Source organism: Eptatretus burgeri, chromosome 7, assembly GCF_056783735.1.
Source record: "Eptatretus burgeri isolate ZD-2024b chromosome 7, Ebu_testis_v1, whole genome shotgun sequence".
NCBI classification, from domain to species: Eukaryota; Metazoa; Chordata; class Myxini; order Myxiniformes; family Myxinidae; genus Eptatretus; species Eptatretus burgeri.
Window position 1 is genome coordinate 17,890,850 of NC_140967.1, and position 13,940 is coordinate 17,904,789.

The 13,940-nt window shown below is 39.8% G+C and overlaps 1 protein-coding gene across 10 annotated transcripts in view; it reads left to right on the forward strand.

The window, feature by feature from the left end:
- Window positions 1–13,940, forward strand: part of LOC147022758 (uncharacterized) — a 102,379-nt gene that overhangs the window by 19,162 nt on the left and 69,277 nt on the right. For all 10 annotated transcript variants that reach the window (XM_085887540.1, XM_085887542.1, XM_085887541.1 and 7 more), the window contains exons 3-5: window positions 156–300; window positions 655–851; window positions 2,180–2,355. In XM_085887540.1, the coding sequence (XP_085743666.1) occupies window positions 156–300; window positions 655–851; window positions 2,180–2,355 (518 nt within the window). The remainder of the gene's footprint in view (window positions 1–155; window positions 301–654; window positions 852–2,179; window positions 2,356–13,940) is intronic.

Consider the following 13,940-nt stretch of genomic DNA (forward strand, 5'->3'; position numbering starts at 1 on the left):
TCAGGGACTACCTGCAGTGCTTGTTAATTGGTTTTTTACTTTTTTATTTATGCTCTAATCAATTATTTAATCAATATCATGCGTGTGGGTGTGCCTTTGTGGCCTGGCGATGGATTTTGACTGGTAAATCTTTCCTTCAATCTCTTCGATAACAGATTCATAGCTTGGACTGAGCAGATGTTTCCTCAAGGTGGGAAAGGCAGCAAACTTTTGGAGTTGCTCGAACGACTTCTCCAAACGTTTGTTGACGACGAACGCTACAGAAACAGCCAACGCTTCCTGAACCACTGCCTTAAGCTGGTATGGGTCGTTTTGATATTCTCTGCACAATGATATCATTATTATTATTTTGTGTGCACAATGAATGACCTGCTGCATATGCTTGCAAATACAAAAAACATTTCTCCCTCATTGTCTCAATGGAGGGAAAAGCTGCATTCACAGGATGCTGTCGCCAGTACCCAGAGTGATTTTTGGGGGAGTTGCCTCACGTACTACTTGTCTGGAGTCTGTCTTCATGTGTATATGTGATTTGTGCAATAGTTCCTCCATGAGCCTTGGATCGTGAAGATCACAGACTACTTGAAAGTCCTCCCTTTGGACGGTTGTTCAGAATCAATTGGACCAAAGTTTCTATTACCTTTTTGACTGCAGGCAAGCATGATGAAAGAGCCTCTAGATGTCTACAGCTTCTTGAGCAATCGTGGCATCGGAAAGACCCTCGCTCTGCTGTACATAAATTGGGCACAAGAGTATGAAGCTCGTGGAGACATGGTTAAAGCCGATGAGGTGTATCGCCTGGGTTTGCAGCATCATGCCCAGCCATTGGAATTGTTGGAACTTAATAACCGGTAAGCTTTTAGTGGATGTTTTCTTAATTTGTTTTTAGGCACATGGCTGAAGATATTTCTGATGCAAGATCTATGAGGTGAGCTGACACCCCCCCCCCCGCCCCCTCCTCACCACCCTGCCAATGTGTGCACAATGAATTTTTATTTCTTGGGTGTGAAATATAACTAACTGTGTTGTCCCTACTGTCAGTATGTCTCTCTCTCTACTCTCACTCACCTGTTTTTACTGTCGGTATGTTATATTTGTTGTTAACCGGGCGTAGTGGCGTGCGCCTGTAATCCGGCTACTCGGAGGCTTGGGTTGGAGGATCGCTTGAGGACGGGGGCTCTGCACTGGGCAGGGTGTGGAGCAGCCCGGAATCATGGCGGAACCCAAATCCTGATCCCTGTGTCGCAAGAGGCGACCAGGGTTGCGTCAGGAAGGGCATCCGGCGTAAAACCTGTGCCAAATCAGTATGCGGATCATAACTGATGATCTGCTGTGGCGACCCCCTAATGGGAGCAGCCGAAAGACGAACAACATGTAATATTTGTTGCTGCGTTTGAGCCTTGGGGAGTAACAGCTGAAATCTATCTATCCATGTTCTTCCCGACATCTGCTATTTGTTCCTTCCTCTCTCACATCTCTGTCCTTTCATACTTCTTTGTACTTTTTCATATTTCTCTTTATTCGTGCTAATTCTTGCTTTTTCTTTTTGTTCATTTTCCTCATTTCTCACTCTTCATTTCTGCCTTTTTCTTTATCTGCCTATGGAGAAGAGAATTTTTATTTTATTTTATTCTGTAAAGCTCGCTTGTTTGTGCCTGGCTGGGTTTGAGGGTAGAGGAGCAGCAGTTGAAACCCAAATCCTATCCAGGTTCCTCCTGATGATTCGTCTTTGCTCTTTACTTCTTTGGGTTCCTTCTGATGACTTCGGTACAGTATTTGGTCTTTCATTTGATTACCTTCCTCTTTCATTAGCTTAGGCTGTGTAATAAAACATTGTGATGTACAATGAAATTGCTCCTGCTTTCTTTCGGAGGATTGAAGTGGGAATAAATGTGGGATGAATTTTTTTTGTAGCAATTCCTCTGCGAGTCTTCCAGTTTGTAAGCCTCATGATAACTGAGCTGGCTGTTCCTGGTTGCTATGCAATTCCTACCCCTCTCAAGATCTCCATGTGATCCACAATCAAAATGCATACGTTTTTGGTTGGTGAAATGCTATGATGGTCATTGCGAGATTTATTAATTTTGCGATGCTGGAGCTGCTATTCGGTTGTCAAGTCTGTGACATCACATTCACGAGAATCCCCTTTTGGTTCTCACCCTATGTCATTGTCTTGCAGGCAGTTCGATGCACGTATGGTGAGGCGCGTCGCCTCTCAAATCCCTGATGATGACGAGAAAACTGATCGGACCAAACCCTTGTTTGAGGAGCAGCGTTTAGCTCTCGGAGAGCTGAAGACAACAGGGAAGAAGCGCTGCTTGGCTCCCACAGTGCGAATGGGATCAGCAATTAAAGGTGCACGGCCTTCCAAATGACTGGAGTTAGCACCACTGCTATTGTGCTAACGATCATACTGAAGCACATTCTTGCTTCTCAATAATAAATTATGGTATTGGTGAAAGTAGATGATAAATAGGGCTTCTAGGACACCCATTCAAATGAATGGGCAAAAGGGGAAAAACTTTCTGATTCAAGCCCCAAAAGCTCAAAATAGGAGACCGATTTTTTTTTTCCCCACCTATCCCCTTCCCTCCCACACAAACAAATGTAAAATTAAGACTCATTTCCTCCCCTCCCATACAAGCAAATGAAAAATTGAGACTGAAAGATTGAGACTTACTGATTAAAGCACTTCTTCCCCCCAACATAATCACAGTCCTTTTATATTTTCAATCCACTCAAAGAGCGAACCAACGAATATTTGCCTATGTTCTACTTTCGGGAATAACTTCATTTTCTTATAACATTCATTTCCATCGAGTATATTCACAAAGATTACTTTGGAACTTAAGGCCCGGTCACACCTTGACGTTTTAGCCAGCGATGGCAACGTATTAAAATGTATGTAAAACGCTGGCTTACGTTGAACTTTTGATGTTTTTTTTTAAAGATTCGGACGTATTCATCGCGACTTGGTCTTATGTATAACGCATTGGTAACGGACACACAACATTTCGTTGTGTTATAGATAACTTATACCAACGAATGCTGAACCTGTTGTCGGCCTACACAACCGATGCCCAACGATAGTCTAACTTAGGCATAGCGCGTTGCACGCATCGCCGACGATGTCGTGACGTAGCCTATTAAAAGGCTGACGCACAACGATTCGAATCATAACTGCCGTAGAAATGGAAGTGACAACATCGCGGTCCCACCTTGGCGATCTTGCCAGCGTATGCCGACCTAAGAAAAATGTGTCTAAAACGTTGGGGCACGTCAAATACGGTATGAGTAAGTTTGGTATACGTGAGTAGAACGCTAAAGTACGCTATCATACGTCGTAGTAAGTAGAGTACGTCAAGAAATTTTAAACATGTTCAAAATTTTTATCGTACTCGGCGTATGACACACGTTCCGCATGCGATGGGGATAAGTTTTACACACGTCCACAAACGCGACTTATAAGCTACTCATAAGTCGAAACACGTCGTGGTAATGTCTTTTTTACACGAAACTTATTTCTAACTTGTGTTTGACGTGCTTTGAACCAATTCTTTACGTAGTCCCAACACACATCGACGTATGTAGACGTATTCCAATGACGTCTTCCGGTCGACAAAAAAAAAAAAAATGAACGTGTTTCTAGCTTACAACTGCCATATAAAGACGTGTTCCCAGCGCTTTTGGGAATTTGTATATAAAAATGCTGCTCATAAAAGGGGAACCCAACAGTGTTTTCGAGTCCTTTTTGAGTCGATGTCCATGTCAGCAGTAACAGTATCAGTATTAGTATTAGTATTAGTAGTAGTTTGTTCATGTTGGCAGTAGTAGGCGAGTGTGAGGGGGAGGGTGTGGGTTATGATGGATCCTCCTTGCGTCCGCGTGTCCACGGGTAGGAGACATCTTTTCACCATTGTTCGAAGTTCTTCGCGGCTAATTTTTTATGGGGCTTTTTCAACAATGAGCTATAGCTTGTTTTTACGATTTTGGTCTATTCATAACGGGTTGGACAAATGTACAATGAACTAATAATGTGCATAGAGCGCTTTGATTACTTATAGATACGATATACCAACGAATAATTATCGTGAAGCCGGCGTTCACAAACTATGCCCAACGATAGCCTAACTTATCCATATCGTGCGGCAGTTTATCTTTGCCGGTGACATGGGTTTGCTATTCATCGGCTGCCACTCAACGATTTAAATGGCTGCATCTCCACTATTGAAAGTAGACGCTTGCGCTCAACAATTGGATTTTTTTTACACTCAACGACTTTTAAACGGTACCACTCAGCTATTTTCATTGTTTACAATGAACGATTTAAATTGCTGTCACTCGCCTTTGTTTTTTGACGCTGGCGCTCGGAAATTTTAATCGTTTCTATTGAACGTGCTAAATAGCTCAAACCCCACTATTGAAAGTAGACGCTTGCGCTCAACAATTGGATTTTTTTTTACACTCAACGACTTTTAAACGGTACCACTCAGCTATTTTCATTGTTTACAATGAACGATTTAAATTGCTGTCACTCGCCTTTGTTTTTTGACGCTGGGGTTTTGAAATTTGAAGCGTTTCTTCTGAACGTGTTAAAACGCTCAAACTCGACTATTTTAAATAGACGCTGCCGATGGACAATTGGAATCATAGCCAAGCTAGACATCGAAGTGTGAACATCCTCGTAATGCCGAAGAAAAGTTTGAAGAATGCTGCAAATAAGTGTCCTGGCCGTGGCCGTGGACGCTGACGCAAGGATGATCCATTATACCGACGTCTTTCAGCCTATGAGTAACTTAAAAGTAACGTCTGTCGACGTGTGGCAACGATCGCGTAACGTGCCAACAACACGTTAATCATAGGTTATAAATAAGTTTCGGGTACGCTAAACATTACCTCGGCGTGTCTCAACTTATGATTAACTTACAAGTAGCATGTGTTGACGTCTGTCAACGATCGCAGACCGTGCATACAACTTGTGGCCAGCGTAGCGGAACGTGTGAGTCATACGCCGGCATACGTCGTGAAATTTCAAGCATGAAAAAATTTGAGGACAACCAAAAAGTACAACGTTTAAAGCCAGCGTACAACGACGTATGGCAGTGTTTTTCAGCGTGCTCTCAATGTTATCAAAACTTACCCATAACGTATTCAATGTGTGCCAGCGTTTTAGAAAAAAAATTCAAAAATCGGCATACGTTGGCTAAAACGTCAAGATGTGACCGGGCCTTTAGCTCTTGGTTTAAGTATCTTTGTTGAGCAGAAATGAAATGATAAACTTCTCTCAATGCTCTTATTTGACCACCTCCTGAGCCACATATCATTTTGAGATTGTAGTAAATTGTTTTTCCATTGTTCAATTGATAACCATCAAAGTTTTCAGTCCATTCAAGGATATTTTTTTCTTTGCATCCTCTAACTTATTTGTAATTAAATTTATCGACTTTTACCCCGGTTATTTCTTCAATAAGACTTATTTGATATTTCTCACATTCTTTATGTTTTCCATTTAAATACCAAGGCTGATTACATCTCCACTCTTTGGTTTGGTTATTGCTTGGTTCTATCATTTATAAATCGGTAAAAAGACAGTGGGAGCCTGTTAAAATTCCCAACCCGATATCTTAAAACTTATATTTATACTTGTAACTAAAAGGGCGACTATTGATTCCATTCTCTAAAATATATCTTTTATCATCAAAAGCTCCTAATGCTATCTTATTTATCTCTTCTGAATATAATTGATGTTTATAACTTCTTATTGTATTCATTTTTCTGTACTCTTCCTTCTTTAAGGTTAAACACTTGTAATAATGTTTCTTGTTTTTCTTTATTCCCTTAAGCTTCTGATCACACCTTTCAATGTTATGATCATAAGACTTTGATCTCAATCCTATAAATTCACTCATGACCTTCCCACCCAATTCATCTTTAAACTTACAAATATAGTGGGGCAACTTGGCTAAATATAGCATAACAATTGTGCATTTTGTGAGGAAAGCACCAAATTTGGCACACTAGTAGCCTATCATATTATGAACAGATTTGGATATTGGGCCATCTCAAATTCAGCCGCTGATGGCTGTGGCAGCCATTTTCCACTGCCATCAAAAATTTTAAGATGGCCCAATATCCAAATCTGTTCATAATATGATAGGCTACTAGTGTGCAAAATTAGGTGCTTTCCTCACAAAATGCACAATTGTTATGCTAAGTTTTCCCACGAATAACGTTTTATATTCTTTGATGAAAACAACACATCACCTGACTTGTAATTACTTGTATCATGTATATCTATTATCAATCCATGGCTTGCATTTTGACGGGGCCGATCGGCCTTGCCCCCGTGATCGACCCGGTGGTCGATTTTCAGGGGGTCTTTTTATCGGCCCCGTAAAATTAAGCTGTGGAAAAAAAAAAAAATTTTTTTTTTTTTAAAAAGAAAAAAATTTAAAAGAAACAAAAAAAGCCAAGATTACCTGTATGGCAAAAGAAAACACCTTTGTTCAACACCATTGGTCTTTTGGACGCGAGAAACGGACAATGACATGGTTGAAGCCATCTCCACAGATGAGAATACTGTTGTGTTGGACTTATCTTCAGGTAGCTCAGGGGATGAATGTCTTTCACAATTATCTGATGATAGTGACTTGGGGATTTCTGCCTGAAGATTTACATCAATACTAAAGTTAATTAGTATTTGGCAGAATGTACTGAACACATGTATCTGTTATGTTATTGGACTGGAGAGAGAGATACTTGCAGATAAATTAGTTTTGTTGAGACAGAAATGCATCAATAATTCATTAAATTTACGACTGTTCAGTTTATTTATTTATTATTTTTTTTTTTAGTCATTCAGCTTTGCAGCGAATAAATTTTTAAATTTGTTACGAGAATAAATCTTTTGACATTATTACTATGTTACTGGTGGATCCAGGTGTGGACATTCAAGTACAACCTACATGACAAAGGTAATGGCAGTGAAAAGTCAAGATTTATCCCCATGTATATGTTAAACACAGTGGACTAGTCCAGGGGGAGAAATGGGTTGGACTTGTGTACGTAATACTTGAATGGTCCCAGTTCAATGGCATACATGTAATGTATTGTACCGGCACATCATTCATGCAAATTTTCAGAACATTTGTCCTTACACGTAATAATCCACAACAACAAAGACAACTTAGTTCTAATACTTTTTAATGAAAAGGATTGTGGGAAAGTACTGTGCTTGAGCAGAAAGTTCTGTTTCTCAGAACTTTGTGTTTGGCCCCAAGAAGGGGGTTTATTACATAGTTAGGATTAGGCTCAGTTTATTCAGATTCTTTGGCAGTTCAGTTTGTACGGACATTGGTAAATTTGGACCACATGTTAAAACAATTTACAAAAACGAATTCACAAGATTTTGAAGCAATTTTAAAATCGGCCCCCTCACCCCACATGACGAGGCCGATTTATCAGCCCCGTCCGATTTTGAAAATGCAAGGCTTGCAATCATATCCTCATATACATCACTTGTCTTAATTTCTAATATAAAAGTATCTGTATCTATATATACCAATGACACATTATCCTTATACTTTGATTTTAAATTGTTATCATAATAGTCATACATGAACGACTTTGACAAGTCAAGAATTAAAATAGTTTCATCCATTTCAATACTGGTTTTTTTTTGTTTTTTTTTTCCAAATGAATAGCACAAAAGTTCTCTGAAAACACCTCCGCTCACTCAAAAGTTGGTCTATTAATTAACTTTGAAGCCTGTTTCCAAGATGTAGCAAGTCTTGTGTTTTGTCGATTCCTAACATTTTCCATAGTCTTTCCAAATACAGCATTATTTATTAATTTATAAAAGTCCTTCTCAAAATCTGTTCTTGCTTCTGTTCTCCTTTTTGTATTAAAATCAATATACTTCTTTAACCAATGACTGTTTAAATTTCAAAATCCTATGAATTTTCCTCACTCTCAACCCAGCAGATAAATATTGTCTCAAGTTCCTTTGAAGCAAAACATAACTTTCTTTATCATTTAATGTTGTAAGTAGTTTTTCTGGAGATTTACCTTTTATATTAAATGACTGTTGGTAATCACTTAACCATTCTTTTCTTGGACTTTCTTTATCAGGGGCATAAGGTAGGTCTTTATGTTTGTGATGAAGTTCTTCTGGATATTTTAAGTCAACCTCAAAATAATATCCAACTTCAGCCTCATCCAATTCTTTTTGAGGAGACAACAATGTCTTGTAAAACTTTTTCATGATGTTTTTCTTTAACCCATTTAAATTTTTTCATAAGGTAAAGATTGAGACATAGCCCACCCATTCAAATTGTTAGCATCATTATACATCAGGAAGGAGTTGTCCTCATTCTTATTATAATCAGGAAGATATTTGTTATTTGCTTTAGCATATCTCTTGGAACATACTTGAGATATTCCTCCTCTTTTAGCCTTCTATATCACTGATTAATTCCAAATTCTGTTTTTTTTATTTTTAACATAGCACTCCAAGCCAAACCTGGGACTGTGTAATAGTGAGTGGGGTCTAATCCATAATAATTTTTATTATGACAGACTGTTCAAAAATGTTTCAAACGCAGCCAATAACAAGACATCAGTTTTAAGATACAAATCATGATATTCTCCAAGATTCTTTATATTAAACTTCTTCCAAACCTTTTTCGCTTGTGTATAATCTCTATCGGAAATATGAGTTTTATTCAACTTGCTATAGAAACTTTCCCTTGAAGATAGTTGTTTCTTTAAACTTCTCAAATGAATCCATGTAGTCATACGGATATATTTTCTTTTGTGATAAGAGATCAATCTTCTTCATTTGAGAAATGTGATTTAAGATTCGGTAAGTTATTTTTTTTTTTTTTTTTTGATGCTAAGTTGGATGATGGACTTGCCATAAACTTGTATGTGTCAAGAAATATGATGGGGATGAATGAGATGTATTTTTGATCTGAGTTCAGAATGGCAGAAATATCTCCAGATGTCTTTGAAAGTTCATTTATAAATAGATGTGTGTCATCGTCAGTGTTGTTGTGAAGAAAGGCAGGAATAAAGTTTGGGGGCTTGTAATTAAGATTACAACAGGAATGAGCTGGACCTCAATATTTTCCAGTAAGATGACTATGATCCCTAATTTTGAACTCTCCCTCAATTTTCTCCTCTCAAATATGACAGATACTGTTTTCTAAATTCTTTTTACTCTCCCTTTTTTAATGACGTTGGTTTATAGGTTTTAACCATTATTTCTCGGTCTTATGCAGTCTTTTTCCAATCATCTTACAAACCCCTCTGAGGCATCTTCTCCTCCAAAAAGTTCTAACTTGTATTCATCACCAACAGATGATTTGATATAATAACGGAAACCACAAGGGAGTATATTTTTATGCACCGCCACGTGGCGGAAGGGGGATATTGTTGTCACCCAGGTCGTCCGTCCGGCTGGCTGGCTGGGCGTCAACATTTATAGCTGTGAGTGCGATAACTCATAAACTGTTCGCCATATCGATTTGAAATTTGGGTCACATGTACCACCTGAAAAGGAAGAACCCCATTGATTTTGGGCGTGGTCGGATCCAAGATGGCCGACTCGGGTGGCCATCTTGAATTTTTTTTTGCCATATCGATTTGAAATTTGAGTCACATGTGCCACCTGAAAAGGAAGAACCCTATTGACTTTGGGCGTGGCCAGATGCAAGATGGCCGAGTGGGGTGGCCATCTTGAAATTTTTTTTTGTAATTAATGGAAAACCGCTTATCTGATTTCAATTATTTTTGGTTACTACGTTCCTCACCCCTGGGCAATTTTTTGAGATGATGACCAAATGGTGTCTTGTTTCCAATTCACCTCCCCCATTATCTGGAATATGTATGACCTTTTTCATTCAATGGTGGGGGATTCCCCATCTCTGATGGTATATTTTTGATATTTCTTTTGATTTGGAGAAACAGGATCTATCTTTTCAAGGATACTTTCAAAATCAGCATATATCACAAACAGATTTTTATAGATTTGTTAAAATCTTTGAATTATATTGTTACGGCTGTGGAAATTTGCAAACCACCATTCAGGACCCTCAGGTGAGATATCCTCAGAGGTCCATGTGTAGTTAGCCCAAACCCATTGTATAGAGGGAATTTATGTGATCCATTCGGGCTGCGACGCTTTGAGTTAGCCATTTTTTCTGTTCTATCTTTATTTTGAACCAACCACGTCTCAACCGCACCACCTGTGAACACTGAACGTCGGGCTGTCTCGGGCCCGTGCGGCGTTTGGTGCCGAGCGCAACGAGCCGCGAGTGCAAATTGCGGCCTTTCCGAGGGAAAATCCGGATCAAAAACGCTACACCCCCACTTCTGCTCCGTCCAATTAGCGAGCGCGGGGCGGCTTGGCCCCGCCTCCAGGCGCGCGTGTGTGTGTGTGTGTGTGTGTGTGTGTGTGTGTGTGTGTGTGTGTGTGTGTGTGTGTGTGTGTGTGTGTGTGTGTGTGTGTATATATGTGTGTCTCCAACTGTAAGGGAGCACAGACTAAGGAAAAAAAATAGGGGCAATACCCCTGGACACTCATCTGGTAGCGACTGGAAAAGAATACCAGGGAACCACTGGCAGGCAGGGATATCCCATAAAATATTTAACGGAGAAGAAAGTAAATACATTTGGATGTTCCAAGCGTTTGACTCGATTGTAATTTTACACAGGTCTTCAGAGAGTGAAGAAGCTGCTGCCTGCTGATTTGAGGGATGAGAGATGGTATGGCAGAGGGTGGCGTCATTGGTAAAGAGATAAAGAGGATTTTCCAGAGTTGGAGAGATTATAATCGAATTATTTCTGAAGATGAATAGATGATGAATGAGGAACAGAATATCAAAAACGAGGTGTGTGTGTGTGTGTGTGTGTGTGTGTGTGTGTGTGTGTGTGTGTGTGTGTGTGTGTGTGTGTGTGTGTGTGTGTGTGTGTGTGTGTGTGTGTGTGTGTGTGTGTGTGTGTGTGTGTGTGTGTGTGTGTGTGTGTGTGTGTGTCTGTGTCGAAATATTTTCGCTTTGAAAAAGTTCTCTGCAACCGATGGATGGAGTCAACATTCAGGGTCCTTCGGGTCCGAGGCAAGAAGGATGGCGGTCGGCGACGAAGTCGCGGTGTGGGATCGCTCGTCTCGGGACCCAAGCCAGCCAGCCACTCCCCTCCCCCATGGCATCAACAATCCCCCTTTCCCCCGCGCTGAGATAGTACAAAAGGGGGCCCCGTTCCCCCCCCCCACCCCACACGTGGTGCCAACGAAACCCACCAAGGAGCACGGAGTCGGGGCACAGCCGCGCGGCCACATTTGCGGCTTGCCGCCAACGCGTCACGAGGACGCGGGTAAGACCCACCCGGTCTCGCTGACCTGGCCGCTTCTCCAGGTCGCGCGCACATTTGGCCTCCAGGCCTGTCTGCCTCCTTGTCTATGAGGGTGGCTTCTTTCCTTTGCTTTTGTGTAAATGTGTGTTGGCGCCGTCTGAAGTAAAGCTGTATAAGTGTTGCCATGTGTGCGCGTAGTCGGTATTAACTCTGCGTCGTTGTTGCTTTTATTGTTTTGGTTGCTTTCTGTGCATTTTGACTATGGATGTATATACTGTACGTGCTTTCTGTGTGCCGGGAAAGAAATGTGCATTGTGTGAACTGTTTTCCCGTTTCGCTTCGTCTTTTCTCTAATTGAATCTCCATCCTGCTTCACGTAAAGGGTTCGTAGTAGGTCCAAAACATCCAGTAAATGATCTGAACCGTTGAGGTCGACGATAACACTGCTCGGTTATCCCGATAGTACGGAACGGGCCGCTCAAACGGCTCGTGTCCGGAGTCGACCTGTGGCGAGGTACGATCGCCTGGTTTACCATCCGCGTGGGTAATTAGGTAGGTCGAGTTTGGCGAACAACCCTATCTTACGCGGGTGGCCGATTGGCACGATCGTGGTGAGGTCGAAAGGACCACCCGTGACTAGCTCCCGGCGTTGTTCCGAGAGGGTCACGACTGAATTGTCCGTCCGGTGGGCGACGTCCCGTGATCCGAATTATGTGGCCATCCGCACGCTGGCGGGCGCAAATTCGCAACAATATGTTTGAACCTGCTTTTGTTAAATTGATTGCGGTTGATTTATAATTACTGCAATATTTTGAATGTTGATTTCGTCATTCTTTTGTGTGAAAGGAGTTGAGACATCTCTTACAAGGATACGTTTTACATTTTCTCTTGTATAGTTGAGATTTGGTTAATCGTGATAAATTTTTGATGGAAGCATAATGTGATTTTTTTTTTTTTTTTTCCTTTGAAGTAAAGTAGAGAAGGTCAATGTGTGTTTCATAATTTTTATAGTTGTTTGAAATTTTTAATATCTGGACTTTGTTTGTATCCGTGAATCCATATACATTAACAGATAGATTATTCATTTTCTCAAATTTAGGAATATCTCTCAATGACATTGGAAACTTTAAATCTTTAACATTTAACGTATTCTCGTATTTCTTATAATGTTCAACCCTTCAGGTTTCCATTGTGGAGGATGTAAGTGAGTAAGAGCGGACCTTTGAAAACATTTTTTTAATCTTTGTTTTGAATATTAACAACTGCTTTCTTAAGTTTATTTATTTATTTATTTATTTATTTATTTATTTATTTTATCTCTTTTGGTAAATCAATATAAGAAGAAGCTTGAAGAGGATCTGATTTTAATATGTGTATATCTACAAAGATTATTTTTGTAATAGCAAACCCACTACCTACGACAGTGTTATCACCATCTTGTTCTTGTCTGGAGTTCATCGTAAACATCACATCTTACAAAATCTTGAAATGATGAGATAAAGTGAGGGTTTGTCCTCATTTAGGAGTAGTTTCATCACCTTCACTTACCATATTCAATTTCATTTCACTTCATGTGTTTTTAATTGTAGTTTCAATACTTTGTTTAACCATATCAACAGCTTCAATGATTGAAGATGGTCCAGGGTCTTGAAAGCGAAACAATCTTATTTTTATATGTCCTTTAAATGCCCCATCAGTATTTTCAATGGAGAATTTAGTAGCACCTTCCCTTTCTTCATTAACCTCTGCCATCGAAGATAGGAGGTTACTGTTTTTCACCCCTTTCTGTTTGTTTGTTTGTGAACAGTATTACGGAAAAACTCCTTGACTGATTTCGACGAAACTTGGTGGGGGGATTAGGTATGGTCCAAGGATCATGCCATTAGATTTTGGACTTGGTCCAAAATCCAATATGGCCGCTATGGCCAGCATTTTGAAAAAATATTTGAATTTTTCTTTTTGCATTTCCACATGTTTTAAGTGATTTCCACCGCCCCCCCCCCCCAAAAAAATTGTTGGAGGGAAAAAAAAATTTTTGCAACTTTTTCTCCAACAAAATTTCATTTTTTTTTTTTTTTGCATTTCTACATGTTATAAGTGATTTCCAACAAAAAACATGCCAAAATTATAATTGCGGCTGATTTTGGAACTTCAGGTGGATATACCCACGTAAAATCAATTTGTCTCAAGGAATCAAGTTATGACGAATTAATTGAGTACGTAAAAGGGAAAGTTGCAAACTATAACTTTGTGAGCACTGTTGACGTCAAATTGAATGAATAGGATATCGGGTTCACTTGTGTGACCTAGCAGTATTGGCGGCGGAGGTTTTGCACTCTACCGAGTGCTCCCCCTCTCGTTCTTCTTGTGTTTACGTGATTGAAGGTGTTTATTTTAATTGTTTTTAAAGAATATCATTATCACATCGATCACAATGTTTTGTTTCTTGGTCAAGTGGAGATATTTGTCTGAAAAGATTGAACGTGTGTTTGTTGGTTTGAAGGTGTTTTTTATGACATTTATATTCGTGATTACAAACATTGCAGGACGTTGTATTCACCATATTTATATAACAAAACTTTGCTTAA